The sequence below is a fragment of a genome, unplaced genomic scaffold, assembly GCF_019419815.1.
Source record: "Pyrus x bretschneideri cultivar Hongxiangsu unplaced genomic scaffold, Pyrus_bretschneideri_v1 Contig44, whole genome shotgun sequence".
NCBI classification, from domain to species: domain Eukaryota; kingdom Viridiplantae; phylum Streptophyta; class Magnoliopsida; order Rosales; family Rosaceae; genus Pyrus; species Pyrus x bretschneideri.
The window spans coordinates 2,500,140-2,525,725 of NW_025999768.1; the positions used below are offsets into that span (position 1 = coordinate 2,500,140).

Sequence of the window (25,586 nt, forward strand, 5' to 3'; positions counted from 1 at the left end):
TCCATTACTTTCTACAAAAATTAAATCGACTTTAAGTTTTTAAAAGGCGAAAGGTGCTCGTCAAGTGAGGGATAGGAGTCTAGTGCTTGAGATTTTTTTATTTTAATTATATTTATTATATAATATATGAATAAATATCTTATTTATACGTAAAAAAATACATAATTGTATCAAGATATATAAATTACAAAATAAAATAACATATAGATTATAAAGTATTACAAGATATTAAAACCATCTAGAACTAGATATAATAGCGTTCATCTAAATATTTAAAAAGTCTCTCATAATTTATGTAAAATGAAAATAAAGTTATTTCTTTCATTTTAAACACAGTTGCAACCTATACGAGACGTCTAAACAAGTGTAGGAGTATTTTCTTAATTTTTAAAAATGTAGGCATTAATCGCGAATAGCCAAAATACTTAGGGAAATTTTTTAATTATAATTAAAAAAAAAAGTGGTGCATCTTCGTGAAAAAAAAAAAAAGAAAAAAAAGAAAAAAAAAGGAGGATCGAGTGTCTTCCATAGATTTGCTTGCTACGACGAGGGGGTTTTGCTTGGCAGAAACCCTATCGGTCTCTGGTGGATGAAGCCGCCGCCGCCGCAGAGACTTGCAATTCCCCTATGAATAAAATAGGTAAATAATTTATGGGGCTTTTAGATCCAGGTCAAAAAACGTAGAGTGTTTTTAAGAGTGAGTCCAATTATCTAATTATATGTTTTTATTTCTTTTATACTCATTTTATATTTTCTAAAAATATTAAAAATCAATTAAAATCTTCTAATATTATGCATTTTCCAACTCCAAAAAAATATATTTAATATCTTATAACAAAAAAACTAATATACTAACATAAATTTATTTGCAAAACATTCTACCCTAACTCAAGTAACAAATATATGAATGTATATAATACTTATATGTGAGATATGAAACCTAATTAAAAGGTAGAAAAAACATAACATACCTACAAACAAGACACATTAATCTGTGACAAGTTGATTACAAAAAAAAAAAAAAATCTATCATATAGGTAGATAAATATAATTAACCTGTGATATAGGTTGATTATAAAAATTAAAAATAAAATCTATAAATGAGGTTTAAAGCAGAAGGAAGAACAAGAAATAACAAAAAGATAAATAAAAAGAAATAAGTAAAGAGATAATTGGGAAGAAATTTGATTTTTATAATAAATCTTATCATTGAACAGATAACTATTTATAATTAAATAATTAAATATAACAAATTGGACTTATTTTAATAAACTGAATTATTCCTACTATTGGCTAAAAAATTAGACTTATATCAAGTTTCCCATAATTTATTCATCATAACATGTGTATGACTCAACCACATCGTTTCTTTCTTCTTCTCAGAGGTGCTCAACTTTATTCATCTCTCTCCCTCGGTCTAGGTCTCCACTCTCCAGACACACTCTCTCTCTCTCTCTCTCGGTCTCCCCTCCGGCCTCCCCTTCATTCCAGCTCCTAGCCTCTAGAGTGCAGAGTGCTATAATATGGTAAGAACTATGATTTATAACTTGTTTTAGGGTTAGGTTTAGGGTTGGGTTTTGAATCAAAAGGGGATTTGAGTCTTCCATTCTAAGAGATTGAGGTCACTCGCTCTCTGTTTTCAGTGATTAAATGGGGCCGAGCAGATTTGGAGGATTGGTTAAAGGGCTTGGAGTTGCCAGGAGAAGGCCATTTGCAACCTCCCTTCCTCTTCCTCCTCTTCCTCCTCCTCCACCGCCGCCGGTGATGGAACGATTGTTCGTGGCACTGGTAGCAAATAATTGAACCTCTACTCTGCCATCAACCAAGCGCTCCACATCGCCTTGGAAACTGATCCTCGGTCAGCACTTTCTTTCTTCAATTCTACCTGTTGTATCTGCTTGCTTGCTTCATAATTTGGACTGAATTCGATCTGCAGTGTTTTTAATCGTTTTCTGAATTGGGTTTGCTCTGCATTCATTCAACTATTCTCGTTGATTGAATCGTATGTGATTGTGATGTTGTCTTATCTCTTAGATCAGATGGTAATTTTGCTTTTGGTCTATCGACTCCACTATAAACAATTATATATCCACTGCACACACCTACACGAATTGAATCCACCCTCTTGATTAAGGAGATATTTGCATTACTTTGGGCTGCATGTTGATTTCAATCCTTGTATCATGATGTGAACTCTCTTGAAATTAAGATTAGATGTGCATTGCATGCTTGGTTGCTGACTACAATAAATAATGCTGCATTTGGGCTATCGAAGGACTTGTTTTTAATGTCAAAAGTCAAAACTTGTTACTTGTTTATTAGATCTGGTGTAGCTTTCAATTCAAACTGTTTGTTTGTTCACCTTCAAATACTTGTGGAGATCTAATCAGAAATTAGTTGTGATTCAAACACCAAAACTTTTTTACACCAAAGCTTGAGTCACACAATCTTTAATGGAAGACTTCAAGGTAAGCCAATGTCCATTTTAAACTCTCTAATTCCACTTCTCAATCTCTTCTATGTTAGAGAGTGTAAAACAGCATAAGAAAATCAAGTTCAAACAAGAATTATGACACAACCTATTATCCTTAATTTTAGCTTAAATCAAGATTTGGAAATTATTTGTGGTCTCTCTCTATAGTAAATTACTACATATATAGGCCCTCAACCCGAAAAAATGTTTATTCTCGCATTTTTATCTTTCTCGCATTTCAATTTCATTTTTCAAATATCATTTGATGTTTCTGATGAGTTATGGGGATATTTGTCCCAATACTCTTATACTGGGTCTACACTGGGGTTCTTCAATTCGCGGAATCTAGATTTTCGAAATTCAAAATCCCAATAGTGAAAGAGTCAGACGACAAAAACCTCGTCTCTCGACCAACTGTGGTCGTCGGCGTCCTGCTCCAGTAGTTTGGGCAGGCTACTATAGCGGGGCTGCTGTTCTTGTTGACATGCCCAACCACTCAAGGGCATGCAGCTGCCGTGTACCACTAGAAAACCCTCATGGCGCCGTTTCACGCAAGGGTCCAATTTCTCTTTGCCATGCTTGTCTTGGATACTTGGTAGTATTTCATGCATCGATGCATGCATGAAAACAAGGTGCTTTACAAGTACATACACTCCCGCCACCATAGGTTGGTGGCGCCGTACGCATATGAAGCAATGTACAACCACCCCATCGAGGGGCTGCTGGTGGACAACATGAGTGGTGTTGTCAGCTTTCTGGCGTTCGGCGTGTCTCCGAGGATGTTAATTTGTCTTCTTGTTCGCCACCGTCAAGGTAGTGGACGACGTGGAATGTGGATTCCGTGAAATCTATTCAAGGGTAACCATTTGTGATCCTTTTTACCTTATAACTTTCGTCGTGTCATAACCTAACAAAAACAGATATGAGAAATAAATTACAAGGGATCACAAACGGTTACCCTTGAATAGTTTTCACGAAATCCACATTCCACAGTGATCCTCCACTGCCTTGACGGTGGCGAACGAGAAGAAAAAAATTGACATCCTCAGAGACATGTCGGACGACAGAAAGCTAACGGCACCACACCTGGTGTCCACCAGCAGCTTCTCGACGGGGTGGTTGTACATTGCTCCATATGCGTACGCCACCACCAGCCTATGTTGGCGGGAGTGTATATACTTGTAAAGCACCTTGTTTTTTCGTGCAGGCATCGATACATGAACTGCCAAGTATCCAAGACAAGCATCGCAAAAAAAAAATTGGACCCCTGTGCAGAACAACACCATGAGGGTTTTCTGGTGGTCAACGACAGCTGCATGCCCCTGAGTGGTCGGGCCTGTCCACAAGAATAGCAACCCCACTATCGTAGCCTGCCCGAACTGCTGGAGCAGGACTCTGACGACCAGTTGGTCAAGAGACAAGATTTTTGTCCTCTACTCTTTCACTATTGGATTGAAAATCTAGATTTTGCGAATTAAAAAACCCCAACGTCTAGTATAAGCGTATTGGGACAAATATCCTTAATAACTCATCCGAAACTTCGAATGACATTTGAAAAATGCAAGAAAGATAAAAGTGTGAGAATAAGCATTTCTTCGGGTTGAGGGTCAACATACGTAATAATTTACTATAGAGAGAGACCACAAATAATTTCCAAATCTTGATTCAAGCTATAATTAAGGATAATAGGTTTTGTGTCATAATTCTTGTATGAACTTGATTTTCTTATGTTGTTTTACACTCTAATTTCACTTCTCAATCTCTTCTATGTTAGAGTTAAAATGGACATTGCCTTGAAGTAAAGACCAATGTCATATTTTTTCCGAAAGTCGGTCTTTATGCCAATTTCATAATCAAGGCTGTGCGTTGAGTGAGCAGACAGAATTCTAGAATGTTGGATGGAAAGTTGCAAAAGATAATTTTATTATTGTTAAGGGTCAGAGTTGCTTAACTTACAGCCCCAAATATATTTTCCGGATAATTTTTCTTCCCCGGCGCACCAACTCTTGCAATTCCCTAATACTTTTCTTTCGACTGGATCGCATTCCATTTTCTATTTGGGCCTGTTTGGCAGGCCGGTTTGAGTTCAATCCCACACGGATGCAAAGCCCATTGCGAGGCAACGCGACGTTAGCAGCCTCTCTCTCTCGTCGCAAGCGGCATTCTGGGTGGGTCATCGCGACCAACACTGTGTGCGGATAGTGAGCAGCGTTGAGCGTGGCGATTTGCGGTACAGATCGAATCCGTTTGCGCCTCCGATTCTTCCATTGGTAAGTTTCTACGGCTCCTGTATTCTAAATCTGAAAATTTTGGGCTCAAATTGCTTGTTCTTCATCTGGGTTTGTTTTTCTTGGAGACATTTGGTTCAATTAATTTGTTTATTTTTATTTTTATGGGCTTTTGAATTCCTTTTTTGGGTTTTGTGATTGTTCAATGAATTTGTTGGTTTGGTGTATCTCTGGTTTTGGTTGAAATAAGTTGAATATGTTTTGTGATTGTTCTATTAAGTATTTATGACCTATCATGTTCCTAATTCTTTTAATTATTTTAATTTTTAATCTTCTGATATTCGGTGGTGATTCAATTATCTGCAGAATTTTAATTTCAATTTCTTCTGTGTGAAGTTAAAAAGAGTTTGTTATATTATTGTTCATTTGAAATTTCTGTTGCCATTGTGAATTATCTGCAGAGAAATTTACCTTCTTTCTGTTTAAATCCAAATTGGGGTTTGGGGTTTGCGGTTTTACCCCAGCAGTGATATAGAACAAGAAATTCATCTTGAACTGTCCATGAGGCGAATAGTGTGACTGCAGAAACCTTTGGTAAAAATCTTGTAAATGTGGTCAATTTTTTTTATAGAATTACTGTTGTAGAGTTGAGGTGGAGGAGAAGAAAGCAAATGTACGTGGGGATTTACCGTGTGTGAATGAGCTTCGAATGGATAGAAGAGCCTTTGGTATAATGAACTGGGGCCTGACTCCTTTTTAATAGGATATAGGCCTTAGAATTGGATTGTGTTGTCTTTGAATTGTACCTCTGCTAGGTTTTGTGATTAGTCGGATCATGACTTGTGTATTTATGCAAGCATTTTTTCTTGGTATCGATACGGAACATTTTACATTAGTACCAGTTTTCGCCTTGGCATGTTCGTCATTTTAGTTTCTTTTCTTATATTAGAATTAGATACATAGTGATTGTTCTTGCTTGTATTCTCTTAGAAATATTGTTAGACATGGATCGAATGATAGAGAGGAAGATTATGATTACTCTAATTGCAATAGAGTTAGAGAAACGACATTTTTGTGCTGCAGTGATATTGGTAGCTATCTTATATGCTCCGACGTTGTGGTGTTGTGAAAAGTTCTATCTTTAAATTCGTACTCTTTCTAGACATGAGACTCGTTTGAGTTTGCTTCTAGACAAGAGACTCGTTTGAGTTTGCTAGATCATAGTAAAATAACGTGTGTGAATAAGCTTTCAATGGATAGAAAAACCTTCAGTATATTGTGCGAGTTGCTTTGCACTCATGGAAGGTTGAGGATGTATGGTTCAGTATCTATAGAAGAGCAAGTTTGTATTTTTCTACACATTCTTGCCCGTCGTGTAAAAGATCGTACGGTGCATCATACATTCGTACAATCTGGAGAAACTGTGAATGGATACTTCAATTCGGTTCTAAAATAATGAGGTCATAAGGCTACATGAAGATGATGGTGCTCTTTTGAAACAATGTGGTATTAAGAATGTCTCAACTCTATCTGCGTCTGGCTTTCTTGTTTATTAGAATTCGTAATTTACATTTGTAGCGGTTTACTTATTGTCATTTCGGTTGCAATCCATGTGTTGTATCGATTTTCTTGCGACGTCGTACCGAATATTACACGTACGGTACGGATGAGCACACATAAGTAGCAAGGAGAGGAGGCAGATGCAGCAAAGTATGGTGTGATTAATTGGGAATTAACAATGAAATGAACGGCTAGGATTAGCCAAGCTTAATCAAGTATTTTGATAAAAGATGTTGGTGCTCTGAAAACAATGTGGTAATAATGTCTCGTCCTCTATCCATGGAGAAATGAAAGCCAACAAATGTGGTAGCAAAACGTGCTAAACCATGGGCGGGGCGACCATCCTGCTTGGAATTCACCTAGTTGTTTGTCCTGATTGCAAAACTCTGTGTTGAGGACCTTAGACTCATACTCCACCTCGATTAGACGCTTGTTCTCTTCCTCCAAAATAGCCAGTTTCGCCCTGATTGCGAAACTCCGTCTTGATGGTCACCGAACCACGGCTATGATACCGCTTATTGGGAAATTAGTCTCACTCATCAAGGAAAGCAAATCCAATCGAAAAAATAAAATTGAATTCACCGTCTACGAGATTCAATTAAGCCACATTATGAGCAGCCTAATTTAGTATCGAATTCACCATCTACGAGATTCAAACCTCTCACTTCTAAGTGAAGAGAAATATCACCAAAACCGTATATAGTAACTAAGTGACTCCCTTTAGTTTTTTAACATTAGTGTAAAAAGTTGAAAATAAAAGGGTTTATGACACATATATAAGAATTTCTTTATTCTTCTTAACGAGGAGGTATTTATAAGATCACAAAGGAGCAGTAACATAAGGAAACCTAGACCAAATCATATCAAAACCTTAATTGAATCCTATAAAATCATTAATTAAATCATCTCTCTAAAATACTTTCCTTTTTACCAACATATAATTGATTTTTGCTTCTTGAAAAACGTTTATGGATTGTGCCGATACAAAGGGTTTGTAGCATAGTTTGGTTAAGAAAAGTCATCTTGGCAGTACGAGTATCAGAGTTTGATTCTTTTTCTCTTGCGGCGGTTGTATAAGAATGTCTAGAACAACTACGATCAAACAAAACATGTTATTCAACGTCGAATGAGGACTAGTTGTGGGGCTCTCTTCCCATCAAATGTGGACAATACGAACTGTTTATGGACTAGTTCATCTTCATCTCTCTTCTTATTTCTATGCCAAGTGTTTGTTTTTAGCATGCATACATGAAATATTCTTCTCATCACACAACCAACCACAACCACATATTGTTCTCAAAGCATTCATCAACTTAGAGTCTAACTTACAATATCTCAGCATTGATAATCTCTAAAACATGGAATCAAATCTTCTTCTCTGTTTTTTTTTGTTTTCCATCACACAATAGATAATTAACTGTCATGCAAACAAAACTAAAACAAGAATTACCAGTCTTCATTGTGTCTTCTGAGTTTATTAACTTTAGCATGTTACTTGACATCTTTCGGCAATTAACCCATGTGACAATATTCTCACTACAATAAACATCAAACAAAATGTGACATGTTAAGAAGTTTAGTTTTCATACTTTGGGTTGAACTACTGTTTCTGATTTATAATGATGTCTTGTTTCAGAATGCTCAAAACAAACGAGGTGCTGACTGTTTTGTGAGCAGGTTAACCAAAAATATGCTATTATTAACCTTTCTTCTTGGCCTCGAATGCTTATGTTTTGTGAAAACACTTTCTTTGCCATCTCCTTGTCTTTGTACCGTCAAAATTTAACCGGTTGAGTTGGTCATCCACTGTACCTCAGCCTTTCATTTAAAACATACTCTTTCGGCACATTTGTATAGGTTTCTATGGATTGCAGCTTGAAAATGAAAATTTTGTCTTAGTTGAATTTTAATAAAGTTTTCAAGTTTGTTAGTTTTTGTATTTGTTTTTGAGTTTTGTTTTGCTTGAGGACAAGCAAAAAGCTAAGTTTGAGGGTATTTGATAAGTCCATATTATACCATATATGTTACCCTATTCTTATTTATATTTTATTGGTTATTTTGGTAGAATTTTGATACTTAGTTATGTATTTTTAATGTATGACATTCGACTTCATATGGAGCAAAAAATGATCAAACAGATGAACTTTGGAGTGATTCTAATTGGAGGATGTTCGTGAGTCTTTCAACATGATTGTATCAAAATTTCAGATTTTTTTACCAAGCCGTTTGACCGTGACGATGAAATTAAGGTCTAGCGCGCAGCTTTCTCAAATTGACATTTTTGGACGTTTTGTGTATTTTGAAGGTCAAGATAGCGTATTTTGAGGAAGATTCCTTTTGAGGATTTGTTAGGGATGTCTCAAGATTTAAAAAGAGACCTTTTAGGACCAAATCGGAATTGATTTGGTTGGTGTCTGATTTTCTGAAAAGTCCGAATTTCAGTTTAAATAGGAAACCTTTTATTTTGTAGTTATTTGATTCTATTATGTTTCCTAGTTTTTAGAAGACCTTTTATAGGAAGGATTTTATTTTCTAATAGTATAAAATAAAGCTAATTAGCCATTAGAGAAGGGGGTGAACGCATATAATTTAGAGGCATCAATTTGGAGAACTTAGATAGGCTTTTACAATTTTGTTTTCAAAATGTTTTCTTTTGTTTTCTTTACTTTTCTAATGTCCTTAATCATTTTAGTTAAATTCGTTTTTATTATTCTATGTCATAAAATCAACCTTTTCTAAACTCTGTTTTCAAATAATTAATTAATAATTAGTTTAAATACAAATTATTCAAACAATTCTTGCGGAAAATGACTTTGTTTGAGCTGCTATACTACAACAACCTTGTACTCATTTTTAAGTGTTTTTATCCCTACTTTTGTAGATGGTGAAAAATCCCTATCATAAATCAACGACGAAATAATTGGGTTCGAGAATATAACTAACATCAAGAAGGACATCCAAATCAAACTCGGAAAGTAATTATACCTATGCATTATGGTGCGGGTTCGGTTCTCATCGTTATCCTTATCTCTTAATAATTAACAATTTAATCCACTAAGGGTCTTTTCAAAACAGTAGAATTTGAAAAAGGGCATAAAGGTAATTGAAGTGTCTATCCCCTTATCCTCTGTTTTACCACCACCCACGCACCCACCCACGGATTGCATTCCTTCTTCACACCCTTGAGTCTCCACAGCTTCTGAAACTTTCTTCGAATGGCAAGCTCTCTTTCTTTCATGCCTGTTTGTTCCTTCGATTCCACAAACAAACCAAGTACTATCTCTATCTCTGCAAATTTGGGAAATTTAGTTTATTGCTTTCTGTTTCTTTTTGTTAATTGAGTGAGCAATTTGATTTTTCTACAGGGGTTTTCATCGAAAAATCGGTTGGCGGGAAGGTTGTTCGGGTGAATCAAGTGTTTCGGAGCTCTAAAGCTGCAAACTTTCAGTCATGGGAGGTCAAGGTGAGGCATTTCAGACGAACCCATTTTTCGAAATTTTGGAAACCTGTTGCTTTGCATTGATTTCCTTTGCTCTAGCATGTTATTTGGATTGGACCTTTCTATCGACTTGTTTTAGGAAGAAATATATAAAATCAATGGGTTGTGAAATTTTATTTGTGAAAGTAAGAGTGATAAACATGTTCTTAATGTAGTTTCATGGCCGAAAGATACCCGAGTTTCCAAGTAAATCTCTTTTATGATTTGGTTAGGAGCCTGCTAGAATGTTGGGATTGTTGGATGCCTTGGAATGGTAGGATGTAATCGAAAATGTGGAAGCATTAGCCAACTATATCCGATTGAGGGGATGATACGAAACATTAGTCTTGATGAGTGGAACCCTATAGCAGAAAAGAATTGGTACTTTTGATTTGCGTAAGCATATGAGTAGAGGACTTTGTATGCGAATCGATTGATAGTATATCAAGGGCTGTTCTTTTCCTCAGACTTCACTTTGGTTTTGTGTTGCAGGCTACAGACGGTACTCCAACAGCCAAAGTAAATAGCCTAGTCTGTTCAGCATGTGAGGGAAACGGTAAGCGAATAACTGGTCTTTGAATATATCTTATGCTGAATATTGACTTGATGCTTTAGAATGAAATTTCTGAAAGCATTCAGGCAAATATTTCCTCATTGTTTTTCGACTCTCTGGCATGATGTATAGCTTCTTGTCTCTCTTTATCTTGGAGGAGTATGGGGTTTAATCGTCTATTGTTTTCCGAATCTAGCAAACTATGCCGACCACTAATCAGATGCTTAATTCAGAAACTAGACACATCTAATTGCAATGTCAATGTGTTTCGTCAAGATCCATAAAAAAACACAAAAAATAGCTGTTTCTTTCTCAGTTTTCTGAAGATCTTTTCTTCAGAGGAAAGAACGTTTAAATTGGAAGCTACTACTCGATACCTTATATTTTGCAAACTGATTTCTGTTATTAATAAAAGTAAAAAAAAAAAAAAAAAATCAAATTGCTCATTTTGTTCTTCCATGTTTATTGGTACATGTCTTAAATTCTGTGATTGCATCATCAGTTCTCATTGCTTTCAAAATCAATTTAGTGGACACAGTTTTGATTGAGTTCTTATCTTATTCGTTGATGTTCTCCAGTACAATTTATATGTTTCATATGCATAGTCAGCCTTTGTCTTGATCCTTTCGCTGAAATATTTTCTTGTTTTATTAGCATCTGAGGATTTCAGCTCACAAGTTTTTCATTTCTGATCCATCAACCAGGTGCAAAAGTGTGTAATCAATGCGAAGGTACTGGAGTTAATTCTGTAGACCACTTCAACGGACAGTTTAAAGCTGGTGGACTATGTTGGCTTTGCAGGTAACCATGTTGCTTCGAATCAAAATCTAATATGATCGTAATTTTCAGGAAGGAACGAAATTAATATTCCTAATAAAGAGATCTCAAACTTCAAATACCGCATGTTGTTCCTTCCCTTCATCTAAACTGACCAGCTTATAGTTCATCCCAATTCGATAAATCCCATTTCATTGTTAAAATGTTAGCTTGACTGTGTCTTTCACCGATTGAAATTTTTGTGATAGCTCTTTCTCATACGTGCTACCATACCATCTGACACTAGTAACCATGTTTTCTTGCAGGGGGAAGAGGGAGATTCTGTGTGGAGAATGCAATGGTGCAGGGTTTTTGGGTGGCTTCATGAGCACACATGATGCCTAGATCGTTGTGACCTGCAAGGATTACACGATCGTTAGAAATTCTACCAGAACAAAAAATACCAAAATATGTTGCTCAGTTTGTTGGTATGGTGAAATGTTGTACTTTGTAAACAAGTCAAGAACTCATTTCTTTGATTAGATATTGTAATATTGCTTGCTGCATTTTGGTTGAATTACAATGAGAAAGACAGACCGCGATATTCTCTTTACTTGCTAATCTCCGCGATTTTCACCTAGTCCACCTCTTGCATCTTCATTGTAAAACGGCTTTCAAGCCTCTCACTCATGTCAATGGAACAATCCTTTTGTTTGTGTTTGGATGTGGTCTATTACGCTTAATCCGTCGTTACCAAAATCACCCGAAAAATAAACTTATGCCTGAACTTGTCGAACTTGTGGGAGGCAGCAGCAACAACCTTCAGCCTTGAACCATCCCGTTCGTCCCTCGGCATCCAGTGACCATTTCCGCCAAATCAACTTCCCTCGCAATGTATTTTCCTCCTGTTTAGTTGCGGAGGAAACTGCATTGAAATGTTGCGTCCCAAGTGAAGCTCAGCTTAAATTTTTAGTTTCTGTGTGTTTTGTCGCATTTTCTCGGAAACCAAACAGCCATGTTATGCTTAAATTATGCTCTTTAGTTTTTCCTGGTTGGTATCTACTATCTATTGAGATGGACAGAGATATTTTTAGTGTTCTTCCACTTTTATTATGAAACGCGCCTGGACACCGAGTGAAAGAAAGATAAAATCATAAAATCACTCAAGCATAATGCCAAACAGAACTACACAATAAAAAACAACAATAACAAGTCGCCTTATCCCACTAAGTAGGATCGGCTACTAAATTTTATGATTTTGTGTCAAGTCTTTCGTTTAGATCAAGTACATAATAACTAATGTCATAATTAATTAACCATTACTAATTAAAATTAATTAACTACATCTATCCATGATGACACAGATTGTGTCCAAACCACACTCGGTTGGGCAGGAAGGTGTTGAAGTCAAAGATAATAGCGTTTGTATGTGGACCCGAGATCTTGACGAACTCAGGTTTCCAACCGTCGGATCCATTCCTCAGAAGGTTGAGATAACAGATGTCGCGCGCGCATGGCCCGTCTATGTGGAACTTATCGGAGGAGCACCTCTCAAACGTCCTTGAAACTGGATCATCAACCCTCTTTGCATACACCTAGTTATGCAGATAAAATCAAAAGTACAAGTGACCAAAGCGCTTATGAGTATAAATGCTTTTGAGAGAAGCACTTCGAAATGGAACCTAAATTAGTGGTGGTATTACCAACCTCATTGCCGTGAGCATCACCGTAAGCAAGGCTGATCCTGTCTCTGGTGGAGATGGTGGAAGAGCAGCTGGTTTTTATGATCACTGTATAAGGGCAGCTCCTCTTGGCCTGCAGGGCCGGAGGGAGAGAACTAGAAGCAGCATGCAAACGCAAGAACCCTAACCCTAACAGGGCAAAAACAAGAGAAAACACAACTTGTTCTGGTTTGATCATGTTTCCTGTAAATTTCTATTCTTATGATTCCAGAAAATGATGAGAAACCAGGTGCGTTTATGGCTGTTTTAAACACTCCCACTACTTTTCTTGTGTAGTCTTATGGAAAATGACAAGTCGGTTACAGTCTCTTGGTTTGCTCACATTTTTTGTTCCCTTCATGCCCCCCGGTACTTTTTTAGGAGAACCATGGTACACGGAGGAATTCATTTTAAAAATTATAATAACATAACTTGATATAGATCTAATTTTGTGAGCCATTAGTAGAATTAGTCCACTTCATTGAAATAGGTCCAATAATTGAGATTCCATGTATGTTTATTTATGATTTGTACCATATTTACCCCTTAGACTTACGAATTGTAGTAAATACACAAAATTTCTTAATTATGAGATAATTTGTGGTTTAACTAATCCCTTAATTGTAGGATTAGTTATAGCCATATAATCACCTCAACCCCCGGTCAGTTTCATCCCTCCTTTTTTCCTTCTTCCAAACAATTCCCTCTATCAATCCTCCTCTTTTTTGTCTCTTCTTTTCATGGGTGATATTTTTGCGTTCTTCCCTCCAAATTCGTTCCTTTAATGGAGGTATATTATATCATATTTTTATTTTTATGTTCCGCCATGTAGGTTCCCAACATTTTTCTTCCCATACAATAGGTAGTTTATTTTTGTTTTGCGGGTAGATTATATCTGCTTTGTAGGTATAAAACATTTTCTTCCTATACAATAGGTAGGTAGATACTAGATTATATCAGTCTTGTTTTCTTCATAAATAGTAGGTAGTTACTAGATAATATTTTAGTTTGAGTATTTAAATATTCAAAATTTAAAAACTGAATAAATGATAAAAAATTAAAGAATTTAAATATTTTTATATGAAAGGGCAAAATTGATATCAAAATATGTAATTGGATAACTGGACTTGATCCCAAAAACTACCTAAGTTTTTGGACCTAGATCCAAAAGCCCCTTAAATTTTAATAGTCTGAATCTTCAGATTTGATGAGGTAGGGGAAAGGAATCTGGAGTTGATCCCGTTCATGTACATTGTCAATGTCATATCTCGCTAAAATGATAATCTGAACTTTTTGTCCAAAATGTTCTTATATCATTGGTACAAAACTGTACAAAGCGGTATATTTGCCATATAAATCTTCTTTTTGAGTTTTCTTGTCAGTATGTGAATGTGAGGATAAAGTCTCATATCGATTTGGGGTGCAAAGACTTATAAGATATTAGGTACTCTTCATATTGCCAATTAGTTTTATAAATGAACCTCAATTTCTTCATAATATAAGAATAAGTTGACTTACGTGTGAAGCCTAATTAGCATACCCGTTTGTGTTTTTCACGCATTAAACTTGAAAATTCATCGCACATGCGTATAGAGACGTGTGAGAATGTGAAAATAAAACTCACGTTAGTAAGAGAGAAATTAATGCAAGAACTTATAAGATATTGTACTACTCATGTAATCAATTGGTTTTACCACATAACTCCAATTTCTCCAAGAAACTATGGCTTTACAAGTAAAGTATGTGGGATACAATGGTAATTCGCTCATATAGCACTGCCAGGCTGCAAGCGTACTGACTGCCGCACTGAATCCGTGATGCTCAATTTAACTTCTTTTGATGCAATATTTACTCAATACTGAACGCTCACCGAGGGATAAAAGGTCATCCCATCTTCTGTTTTCGGGAATTTTAATGAAAAAATTTTGGTAGCATTCATTTTAAAGAAAAATCACATTTTAAAATTAAAAAGTCAATTATAGTACTATTTATTTTACTATTTATTTTATCTTTATCATTAAAACTCAAGTTTTCAAGTTTTTTTTAAATTAATTTTTCTTATTTTTTTCAGGCCACTTATATTTAAGTACATCAAATGGGGAAAAAGATTCATTCTGAATTTATGTCTGGAGTTCATGAACTGAGATCGAGATTGTTTAAGAGAGATAAAGATTCGCGTCTTTCAAGTTTGTAGGTTTTGTGAAGAAGCCAATGAAATAGATAAATAAGAGCCGTAGAATTGAAATTGAATGATCATGATCTTTGAATCTACGAGGTCAGTAGGGTACGAACTCAAAAATCGAAAGTGAATATTGATCAATCAAGTAGCAGTACTCAAAGTATATCATGTACATTGTATATTTTACTTTGCTGACATCTCATCGATTAACTTGAAATATTGTCAGCTTAGCATTTCATTGCATCTTAAAAAACCCCATTGGAAACTAGTTTTCAAAAAACGAGTAGAAACGTAAAGAAGGTGCGGAAATCAATTTTTCTTAAATTAAAAAGGGCTATGCCAAATCTTATTTACACATTGAAAACAATTGTTTTTCTTTAAGCACGGTAATTGCAATCTCATGTCTCCATCGACAGTTTACAAAGATTACAACGGCGCACTGGGAGCAGCACAATCATACCAGGTGTGGCAATGGCATCACGACAATATGAGACGCAGAATCTCTCCCGAATGTTTGAACGATTTCTCGGTTTCTTCCAAGCAGTGGTTCTTCTCCTCCCTCGTCCAGCTCTGTCGATGCACGCATGTAAAAGTTAAATCAAAGCAAAGAGATGCACATAAGAAGATTTTGAGCAGCAAATTAAATCTACCTCGGCAACTTTATTCAACTTCTCCTCACATTCTGCAGCAGTTGGGGAAGCTCGCCGTCCCATTTGTAGAATTCCAGTCCTTTTTGTCTAGTATCATTTCCGCCACCTGAAATTGGGTGAGAACAAAAACGAACATGTGTCTGAGACTTGAGAGCTTGAGCTGAGAAAATCAATGGTTTTCTACACGCATAAATCATAAGCTAGTTATTCATCAATTAGCTATATTGCTATGAACTTAAGTGGATGGCCAATAGTTATTCATCAATTAGCTATATTCCAAGTCCCCGTGCCCTACGTCGGACACTCAACAAGCTCACAAACCAGAACCAATGTGACATACTCTATGACATGTTTACATGTTAAAATGAGTGGACACACTTTCCGGTCATTGTTTATGTACCTTTTTCCCAATCATTCGCCCACCAGCTGAATGAGCGAAGTATATATTGTAGAAGTGGCAAATAAATGCTTGAGGATCCTTCTCCGACAGTTCCTTAAGATACTCCGCGTAGGTAACACCAGGAGTAGAAGGTTCTGGTATGGCATAACCTTGCTCCTTAAACCACTCCAAATCTTTTGCCAACTTTTCGGACCTTTCCAATCCAGTATTTCTGAACTCCGCGTCTATAGCCAAAAAAGAAAACAGTACAATAACATTACAAGTTAGCTCAGTCACGACATACAATAACATACTAACAGTACACAAGTACATGTAATTTTGCAAAACTCAGATACATTCATGAACATTTGGAATCTATGCGGAAGTTCCCATTATATGAATCCTTAGTTTCCTCATTTCGTTATTCATATCTAAAGGCTTAAACTACTTGATGATAAACAAAACCGAACAAGAATAAACCGTGTTGCTCAGATAAAGCACAGACCGCAAAATTAGAGTGGCAGAACCAATTGTTTGAGCAACAGCTACTACTCCTGAGTAATGGAAGAAAGCGGTATCTCAACCGAATACATTCACAAAGTGAACATAGAAATTACTAGCAATCCAACTATAATAGCACACAAACAAAGCTATAAAAAGTTGCACGACGGGGAAACATTATACCGGGCAGATTGTCGAAGAGAATTTTATCTAATATGGTAAACTGATGCAGAAAACAGATGCATATATAGAACTCGATTTCTTTGTTGGTGCAATATCACTACACAGTCAAATAAACATACATGATCAATAACACGTAATGAACACAAAATGATTAACAATGCCTCGGCGCTATAAAACGCGAAATCAAATCCGCAAACACGATGAAAAAAGGCAATCCACAAAGCCAAAATATTACAAGATCATCCAACACCCAACACACATGATCGAAATCCAAACTTTAACAACCATATCAAAGCCAATATCTCCAACCGAGAAACAACATCCAGAAAACATTCGTACAAATACAAATTTGAATTCAAACACCTCCAAAATAATTCGAACTTTCAATCTAAAAACAATCAAAAAATTACTCACAAGAAGGAAATGGAGCTTTTTGAACAATCTCTTCAAGGGTATCATAAACCAACTTGCTATCCACCAAAAACTTCAAATACCCATCGACTGTTGGCTCCCACTTAGCCACCGGCCCCTCCTGCGGCTCCTTCACCTCCTTCTCCCCCTCCTTCGCCTGGTCCCTGGTATGCAACTTCATCGCCACAAACCTCATCTCCTCCACGAACCCCTTCGCCTCCCCTGGGTACCTCTTCTTCGCCTTCTCCGCCGTGGTAGCGGAAACCACCCCGGACGCCGCGCCGCCTTCGTGGGCACTCTGAAACTCATCCTCCGGAACGAAACAGAGAACTTGTTCAGCAATAAACCGGACCTCAAATTTGGTGGTAACTTGAACTGGGTTTTGTTGAAAAGCAATTGGGATTGCGAAACAGGTGCTAAAGAAGCCATTGCAGAAAGTCCAAAGCTTGTAGGAAGAGCCAAGCGAGTCGATTGAGTGTTCGAAAACAATGCGTGAACGGAAATTTCAGATTGAAAAAACACAATAAAATAAAAGAAACAGTGACTTTCACGTACTCTTCAAGGCAACGCGATGGATAATACTTTAAAAAAAAAAAAAAATACAGCTTTTAAATCGGATTTAATAAAAAAAAAATCGAGAATGTTGAAGTCGGTGCAGTGTGGGGTGATGGGTTGCGAGCGTATGGGTCTCTCTGCGCTTTGTTTCTATCAAGATTCAAACTTTCGAGAAAAGGGATGCTCTGTTTTCTTGGTTTTTTTTTTTCCTGCGTTGGAATTGTAATTTTGCTGCTGTGCCTTTGTTCTTCTGGTTCGCAGTTCTTGGTTGGTGGATAGAAGAGAGGAGGCTGGTATGCGACGTCGTTTGGCTTGTTTAATTGAAGGGGCAAGGTTGTAAATACGAGTGGTAGATGTTGTGGCGTGGGGACTACTGTGCCGTGGGCAAGTGTTGAACAACCATTTGACTCACTTCCCTGTTATTTTCTTCTTCATAAGGACAAGAAACGTCGCGTTTATTTTAGAAGAAAGGGAATAAATGATTTGCTAGTGTTGATTCGGAAACGTGGTGTTATTCACATATTTTTATTAATTTTAATTCATTTAGTTTTATAATAAAAAATTATAAATAATGTATAAAAAATGAAAATATGTGTGTGAAAAATGCTACTCATTCGAAGTTACTTGGTTAGAAAACACAAAGATTTTAAACTTTTAGTAGGATAATAATGGTGAGAGGCAGAGTGTAAATTGTGATCATGAAGGGGGGAAGTAACCCACGTTCCTTTTTCCATTCACAAACTTGGCCCACTTTTGTCTTTTTCTTCTTTATTTATTTATTTATTTATTTATTATTTTTTTATAGTGTTATTTTTTTTAAACAAACGATATTGTCTACACTAAAGTGATGGATGAGTGGGTTAGGCCTCACAATGGATTAGTAATAATATGGTTCCAATTCTTTTTTGACGAAACTCGAATTTAAAACTTTGCACTTACAAATGAAGAGAAATATCACTAGACCATATTATTAAATGGTATATAGTGCTATTTATACACTTATTTTTACTTCTTTTACACATTCATGTTAATTTTGGAAATTGATATTTTTCAATACGATCAAAAAACCGAAAATTAAAAGGAGTGTGTGAGAAGTAAAAATGTGTGTGTGAATAATACTACCCTTTATTAGTTACCCTAATTAGGTGAAACCGTAAAACATTCAAACTAATTGATTGATATCGTTAATTGCCAAAATCATCTCTATCTCGTGGTCTACATCAGTAAAAAACAATCTCTTAATCTAACTCAAAAAAAAAAAAAAAAAAAAAAAAAAAAAAAAACAAGTAGTAACTTTTCTAGTAATTAAAATCTTTCTTTTCAACTCGTTGTGTTTCGATTCAAATTTTCCTGATAGTTAAATTTTTCTGAACACAACACAACAAAATGTCGAAATCTCATTCCAATGCGATTCGTCTTAAAATCGTATAAAAAACCATATATACTTCTTTGGAATTTCTTCTTTTAGATGACTTAGAAAAATTATTTAATATACTGGAAGACAAGTAGACAACAAAGACGCTTTGGCCGAGTGGTTAAGGCGTGTGCCTGCTAAGTACATGGGGTTTCCCCGCGAGAGTTCGAATCTCTCAGGCGTCGATCATTTTTTTCTTAATAATTTTCAATACTTTTTGATGGTCTCGGCCCTGTTTTTAAGGGGCCCAATAAGAGTTATATCCATGTATTGTCCACAAAAAGAAAAAAGGCCCAAGCATTACTTTCCTTTTTCTTCTTTTTCTTTTCACGGGCCGATTTCTACACTGCGTAAATCCAATGTATAAGACTGTATATCCGAGCTTGAATGAAAAGAGATGAGCACACAATTTTGACTTACGGCCCTAACTTGTACTGCTAAAATACTCGTTTGAACAAAGAAGAGTTATCAAAATTGATTTCAATTGATCTGTCACACAATTACGTGATATTACCAATCTACACATATTATAACACGTATATTAGTTACTCTACTTATTAATGTCACCGTCACACCAACATTTCTCCACACATACAAAATATAAACCCTAGCAATCCCCTAAAGTTGCCAGCATAGTTTTTATCTTACGAGTTGCATCATCCCCCGCAAACCCTTTGATCCGACTCCAAAATTTGCCTTTCCATCCTTCACATTCTTAAAGAAGCTTATATCAAATTTGGATTGGCTGCCCTTGTCCAATGCCACCGGGTGGTGCCGTCGCCATTTTTCGGGCAATGAGCATGGAGCTGTGCCAGGAGCCTAGGAATGCTTGGTTTATGGTCGGGTCAGAGTTACCAGTGGATGTGAAATTGTAGAGCCGGTATCGGATAAATTGGCAGGGCGTTTCGCCAATGGTATGTGCCCCTGCAAGCAATTTCCCCATTAATATATATGAATGCGACGTTCGTTCTTTATTAAGTGATAGACTGTTGATAAAGTATCGATAAGTTATCAAAGTTTTATTATCAATAACATGTTAATAGCAAAACATGTCGAAGAGAGTTTGATTACTACCTAGGGGTACGAGATCATGATCGTCAAGGTCTTTAGCAACAAATTTTTGCCTTTGGGCAGCAACAGAATCAAGAGAAGGTAGGTTTTGAGGCTTGAGATGACAAAGAGGTGCTGCCATTCCTTCTTTCTGTAGGCACCGACCAACTTGGACCGTCACTCTGAAATTAATAGACCAAGAGAACACTAATCAGACACCAGTAAATTTGGGGTGATTAATAGTATTTTATATAGAAAATGCTTAAAACGCGTGTTGAGAGGCTAGTCAATTACTAAGTCAATAGAATCTCAAGCAGCCAATGCCAGAATATCGGCACACTAGACAACTCCAGGATACAAGGCCTCTACTTGAGCTTTTGCCTCATAAATCACTTCGAATTCTTTCAACCCGAGATTTGGCAAGGCGTTCCTCTCAGCCGAAGCGCTCTTGATAAAAAATCGAACCATCAAAACCCTGCAAAACATGGAACACAAAATAACTCAAATTAACAAAACTAACAAAGATGCATACGTAAGTTAGATCAGTTGATTAAAATAGTGTGCTAAGATACAAGAACGAAGCAGTCATGGAAGTGAAGCCTAAGCAAGCCTGCAGCATGTACCACTACCCTTGTTTATACTTGGAATGCTTGCCTTGTTCCATTGGAATTTCTTGAAAAATCCTTTATTAGTGGAACGTGTGGGCCCATGTATGTAAACTTCAAATTTTCGGATATGAAAACTTCATGGGGAAGCTTTTACGGAGGCATGAAATTTCCTTATTTGGATAAAAATTTGGATAGATTTGTCTGATCAGATGGATGGTTAGACATTTATAAAATACGTTTTATGGTATTTGGATGTCATCCGATCCCATACAAGTACAACATTAAATGCCTATGGGCTCACCTGTTATGAGAGTCGAACCAACTACTGGTTAAACTGTCATACACAAATTTTTTTTCCCACCCAGTGTGAGAGTTGTCATAATCCTTGATCAAAATATCCTACCCAATTTTTTTTCTTTTTTAGTTGTCCTAATCAAGCTTTAGAGATCATTATCTTCGTGATTTTAAAATAGTGAGATTTGGAGTGGATTTCACTATATATATATATGCATCAACCAGGTTGTGTTCAAATGTCTTTATATTTGATTCTTTTGCTTTATTTAGTCCTTTCCTTTACTTTTTCCTCAAATTGTTCACGTATTGGAGGTTCCCATTTACTATTTTTGGATGGAAAGTTTGATTTCATGCATGCAAATTAGTATTCTGCTTTATGAACTAGTGTAGCACTTTGAGTGCCTAAGTTAGGAGAAATTTTGTTTTGTAAAAGAGATTGAATTTTCGTGACACCATCATTTAAATGAGTGCGTCTCACATGTTTAAAAAATAAAAAATAAATTAAAAAAAGTTCTTATCGGCACTTTAAATAAGGTTATCATGCATTTCTCTTTTTATAAAGAAACAACAAGAATATAAGATAGATTTAGCTTTGCTTGAAGATGTCACACTTAACCACTAAGTCACTAATAACAACTCTCTTAAAAAATCAATAATGAAAATTGGTTAAGGTGGTTTGGACAGGTGTACCGCAGACCTAAAAATGCTTCGGTTAGAAGATGCAAGTACAAGACGGAGATTAGGGCAAAAAGGATAGTGGAAGACCTAGGAATATTTGTAAAGACTTTAAGAATTGATATAGAGTATTTGGAGCTAACGGAAGACTTGGCGCAAAACCGAACGCAATGACGTTATAGGATTCATACAGTAAACCCCAATTTGCGACTAAGGTTCAATTATTGTTGATAAACACTTAATCTGAATGAATCTCGAGATTTGAGTGAGATTTATAGTTTGACAATCACAGATGAACGATAAAATTGATATGTCATGGGAAAATACTGTAGCAGAAAAATTACCAAGTCTAAAGATTCTAATTGGTCCATAAGAAAAATACAACCAAAGATTTTGTAAGTTGGACAACATTATACTTCTATTAAGCCAAAGGCTTTATTTTACATTTTACATCTGTGTCAGTAACTTAGTATATATGAAAGCATGCATAGCAGATGCATGTCAAATTTTAATTAACATAACAAAAAAAAAAAAAAAAAAAAAAAAAAAAAAGGGACAACATTCTCTTTCCCAAATTGCACTTCTCATAACCTATCAATCTACCTACTTTGCAAGTTGTTCCAGCACAGGGACTTTTTTCCATGCATCTTCTAAACCGGTCATCTGCAGCGGCGGCAACGAGAAGACGCTAACGGTTGAGCTTCCGCTCCTGATTTCCTTCAACGCGCGTAGCGCTGATATTGTACTTTTCATGTACAAGCTATCCATATACTCAATCTCTGCAAATTCCTTCGTTATTCTATGAACACCATGACTCTCGATAGGGGCAGAAGTTGAAGGATTGCACCTGTCGTCCCCATCAGATCCTTCAGTTGAGACGGGATGGTCATTCATGGAAAAGAGATGGTCAAGCGTTATCTCGCACTCCTTGATGAGCTTGTAGAGCAAGTCCGTGGTGAAGAAGGGCTGTCGCAAGACCTTCTGGATAAAGGGCAAACGCATAAGAGCACCAGTTCTTTTATCGTACTTCTTGAGTATCTTCACGAGTCCTGTTAGAAAAAGAAATTAGATGAGCTCGTTAAACCAAGAAATATTTCTGTCAGATACAGACCAGAACCTCCAAACATAAATTTAACGGATCATCTCCACCGATTCTAACAAGGCAAATATTATGTTTAAGGCACCAGTCTGTAAAGTCACATATAACTAGTATTCATCTGCGCACAGTGGTTTTCTTTCGATGAAAGTGTGTATTCAACAATGTTTTAAAAGGCGAAGGGGTAGGCGACGTGCGAAAGCCTTCAGGCATGAGGGTGTTCGATCTAAATTTTTTAATATATATTTATATAATTATATGTATAATATAATGCTTTGTAAAACAAATTAATCAACAATCAAACAAGCAATAAAACTGACCAAAACAATGTCGTTTTGTGCTAAGTCGTTTAAAAAAATTAAACGACTTGGCCACAATAGTGTCGTTTTGGGCCAAGTCATTTGAAAAAAACCTATCTTCTATGTCGCGGTCGTCTTTTTCGTGAAAGATGGAGCCGCAACACAACACAGTGCCAGAATATCATAGACCCAGCCTTCGACTTCGAGGGTCACCAGGAAATTTCAAGTAACGATTTCTATCTAAGAAGGGTCCTGGGAACGCCCAATCAATGCCTCAGACGTGCCTCGAACACATCTAAGTGAGTTTAAGTCTACTTCCGCTGGGCAGAGGTGTTTTCAGCGCCGCCCCACCTTCAAAGCTGCCTAGGCACGTTTTTTAAAACATTGCTATTCAATGAGAATTATTTGAGAACTTCTTTGAAGTACATTACCAGATTAATTGTTCGTCATGTCCTTCATTTAAACTCGTCAAATTTAAGACACCTAAACAATCATTAGTGCTTTCCTACAAAGGTCATTGAGATCTCAAATCTTCAAGTGCTAAACAACGAGGTTCGCAATAATTAAGAATCAATACTAACAAAGCATATAGATAATATTTCGACAGATCTATCAACACGCGCAACAATAAAGATCGAAATACTATTGATCAAGCGTCTTGAATCTCAGTATTTAAAAGAAGGAAGCAAGAGATCAAAAGCTCAATATACCTGTATAGTTGAGAGCACTGTAATTCTCCAACAGAACCATCTCTCCGTGGAAGTCCACAATCTCCTTGCGGATCTTCATAATCTCGTCCGTGTAAGGCTTTGCTTTCGCCACCCTGTCTTGTATCTCCTGCATTCCATACACATACACAGTTCATCTCCGTCCCAAAATAAGAAATTTTGCAACACTATAGACTTATAGCAATCAATAAACATTGATCAACGACCCTTGACGCGAGAAGGACTTTCATGCAACGGGATGTTACTGTAACGATTTCCAAGCCAATTACGCACGTGAGAACGTTAAAGGTGCATGACAATAGTTTCCTTGGATACTGTCACAATTACATCCCGTGCCGTGCTAGGTTTCTGCCCCCAAAAAAGGGCGCAAGTTAGCACCGATTACATTTCCGGAACCAGACGGTGTTTCTTAACTAACGGAATATACCGCAACGAAAGCACCTCAGCCATACAAAGTGAGGTGCGAACCAGTCGGAGGTGACAGGTGGCAGCCTCTCACATATGACTACATGTGCAGTTCACAAGTGTAACGGCAAAGCGCCAAAAAGGCTAGCGGCTAACGGCTAACGGTCACTTGAGCAGTCTCTGCAGGCGCATGCTAAGCTTAAAGCGCACAGCAGATCAAACGGCGCCGTTTGAAAATTAAAGTCGAAATTAAGAAAATTAATTAGCAAATTGAAGTGTTGAACTCCAAATTTAGAGATAAATCTAGCAAATTAAACTTCAAATTTTATAAATTAAGTGATAGTTATAGATATATGTTACATAATTAGCCCAATACTCTGTTTGGTTCCAGAGAAAAGTAAGTTGAAATTTTTCTCAGGAACCAAATAACTGAATAAGAAAGTTAAATTAAAAGACAATACCTTCAATCTAATAATGTATTCTTCCTCCTTCTCGAGGAAGAAGGAGTTAAATTTTTCGAGCTCGTCCTCCAACAACGTAATGAAACTGATCTCCGCCGCAGAAATGCCCTCCTTATCGCTGCCGCCGTTACAATCGGCGGCGGAGGCGTCAATTCTGGGGCGCTTGGCGGGGCGTTCGCCACCTTTGGGTTCGATGAGGTTCAACCGCTTCTTGAGCTCTTTGTAGTACAAGAACTTGTCCCGCCATTCCGGCAGGGTCTCTTCCATCTGGTTGCTCAGGCTCTTACCGAACTTCATCTTAAAATATTTTTTTCTGTTTGGTTAGAGAGAAAAGGATTGGAATTTTCTCGGGAAAATGGGAGGGTGTTGGTGGAGGGTAAAGGGAGGGGAATATAACGGTAAAGATGGAATATTCTGAGCGTTAATGTTGGAATATCCTTTTGTTTTCGAAGAGTATATTTCGGGTTTTATTCCCTTTTCATTTTCTCGGTTCACATCTTAAGTTTTGTGACCGAGATGGATAGGCTGATTTATTATTTATTTATTTATTTTATATGGCTCCAAGATTGTAGTCACGTTGAAGTGAGGGAGAAATTTTTCAATATAGTGTAAAAATCTTACATCAATGCATATTATAATATGTGGTATACTGATTCATGTATCGAGAATATAAAACAATTTTTATGTGAACAATTAAGTCGAGTCGTAGTGGGCGACCACTAGGGGGCTAGGACTTCAAATCTTCTCGAAAATGATTCTCGCCGGATTTTTTTTGGAGATCATGTGATCGTGATAGTTCATCGTACATCGTGCGGTCAGAAATCATTTAAAATTTAAAATTTAAAATTAAATATAAATAGTACCTAATGAAAACTAACCACACGATATACGATGAACGATCACGATCACGGGATATCCAAAAAAAGGAT

At 36.6% G+C, this 25,586-nt stretch overlaps 3 protein-coding genes, 1 long non-coding RNA gene, 1 other non-coding gene and 4 pseudogenes across 5 annotated transcripts; 4 read left to right on the forward strand and 5 right to left on the reverse strand.

Moving 5' to 3' along the window:
• Nucleotides 1–1,350: 1,350 nt before the first annotated feature.
• Nucleotides 1,351–5,596, forward strand: LOC125468171. The gene is made up of 3 exons (XR_007251943.1): nucleotides 1,351–1,526; nucleotides 1,644–1,858; nucleotides 5,333–5,596. It is a non-coding gene; the product is annotated as an uncharacterized LOC125468171 (long non-coding RNA).
• On the forward strand, nucleotides 2,678–5,596 carry LOC103953951 (annotated as a pseudogene).
• On the reverse strand, nucleotides 3,043–4,087 carry LOC103953949 (annotated as a pseudogene).
• A 3,778-nt stretch (nucleotides 5,597–9,374) lies between the features above and the next one.
• On the forward strand, nucleotides 9,375–11,661 carry LOC103953947 (protein BUNDLE SHEATH DEFECTIVE 2, chloroplastic). The gene is made up of 5 exons (XM_009365760.3): nucleotides 9,375–9,534; nucleotides 9,627–9,724; nucleotides 10,232–10,295; nucleotides 10,997–11,093; nucleotides 11,375–11,661. The coding sequence occupies exons 1-5, from the start codon at nucleotides 9,477–9,479 to the stop codon at nucleotides 11,451–11,453; spliced, it is 396 nt and encodes a 131-aa protein (XP_009364035.1). The 5' UTR covers nucleotides 9,375–9,476; the 3' UTR covers nucleotides 11,454–11,661.
• A 585-nt stretch (nucleotides 11,662–12,246) lies between these two features.
• Nucleotides 12,247–13,048, reverse strand: LOC103953946 (embryo-specific protein ATS3A). The gene is made up of 2 exons (XM_009365759.3): nucleotides 12,756–13,048; nucleotides 12,247–12,643 (listed from the first exon to the last, which is right to left on the reverse strand). Exons 1-2 carry the CDS (start codon nucleotides 12,966–12,968, stop codon nucleotides 12,395–12,397), a joined length of 462 nt encoding a protein of 153 aa, XP_009364034.1. The 5' UTR covers nucleotides 12,969–13,048; the 3' UTR covers nucleotides 12,247–12,394.
• A 2,201-nt stretch (nucleotides 13,049–15,249) lies between these two features.
• Nucleotides 15,250–17,865, reverse strand: LOC103953945 (annotated as a pseudogene).
• Nucleotides 17,866–19,144: 1,279 nt separating this feature from the next.
• On the forward strand, nucleotides 19,145–19,226 carry TRNAS-GCU. The gene has a single exon. It is a non-coding gene; the product is annotated as a tRNA-Ser (tRNA).
• A 471-nt stretch (nucleotides 19,227–19,697) lies between these two features.
• On the reverse strand, nucleotides 19,698–21,079 carry LOC108867692 (annotated as a pseudogene).
• A 918-nt stretch (nucleotides 21,080–21,997) lies between these two features.
• Nucleotides 21,998–25,034, reverse strand: LOC103953944 (SPX domain-containing protein 1). Its single transcript, XM_048567130.1, has 3 exons — nucleotides 24,658–25,034; nucleotides 23,774–23,900; nucleotides 21,998–22,717 (listed from the first exon to the last, which is right to left on the reverse strand). The coding sequence occupies exons 1-3, from the start codon at nucleotides 24,952–24,954 to the stop codon at nucleotides 22,272–22,274; spliced, it is 870 nt and encodes a 289-aa protein (XP_048423087.1). The 5' UTR covers nucleotides 24,955–25,034; the 3' UTR covers nucleotides 21,998–22,271.
• Nucleotides 25,035–25,586: the final 552 nt, after the last annotated feature.

What these genes read in the sequence shown, in the direction of transcription:
- LOC103953947 (XM_009365760.3), top strand. Translation starts at nt 9,477, where the DNA reads ATGGCAAGCTCTCTTTCTTTCATGCCTGTTTGTTCCTTCGATTCCACA. An exon ending in CGATTCCACAAACAAACCAA is followed by an intron (nt 9,535 to 9,626) that starts GTACTATCTCTA and finishes ATTTTTCTACAG; the next exon opens with GGGTTTTCATCGAAAAATCG. An exon ending in TTCAGTCATGGGAGGTCAAG is followed by an intron (nt 9,725 to 10,231) that starts GTGAGGCATTTC and finishes TTTGTGTTGCAG; the next exon opens with GCTACAGACGGTACTCCAAC.
- LOC103953946 (XM_009365759.3), bottom strand. Translation starts at nt 12,968, where the DNA reads ATGATCAAACCAGAACAAGTTGTGTTTTCTCTTGTTTTTGCCCTGTTA. An exon ending in GTGATGCTCACGGCAATGAG is followed by an intron (nt 12,644 to 12,755) that starts GTTGGTAATACC and finishes CTGCATAACTAG; the next exon opens with GTGTATGCAAAGAGGGTTGA.
- LOC103953944 (XM_048567130.1), bottom strand. Translation starts at nt 24,954, where the DNA reads ATGAAGTTCGGTAAGAGCCTGAGCAACCAGATGGAAGAGACCCTGCCG. An exon ending in AATACATTATTAGATTGAAG is followed by an intron (nt 23,901 to 24,657) that starts GTATTGTCTTTT and finishes TATGGAATGCAG; the next exon opens with GAGATACAAGACAGGGTGGC. An exon ending in CAGTGCTCTCAACTATACAG is followed by an intron (nt 22,718 to 23,773) that starts GTATATTGAGCT and finishes TTTTTCTAACAG; the next exon opens with GACTCGTGAAGATACTCAAG.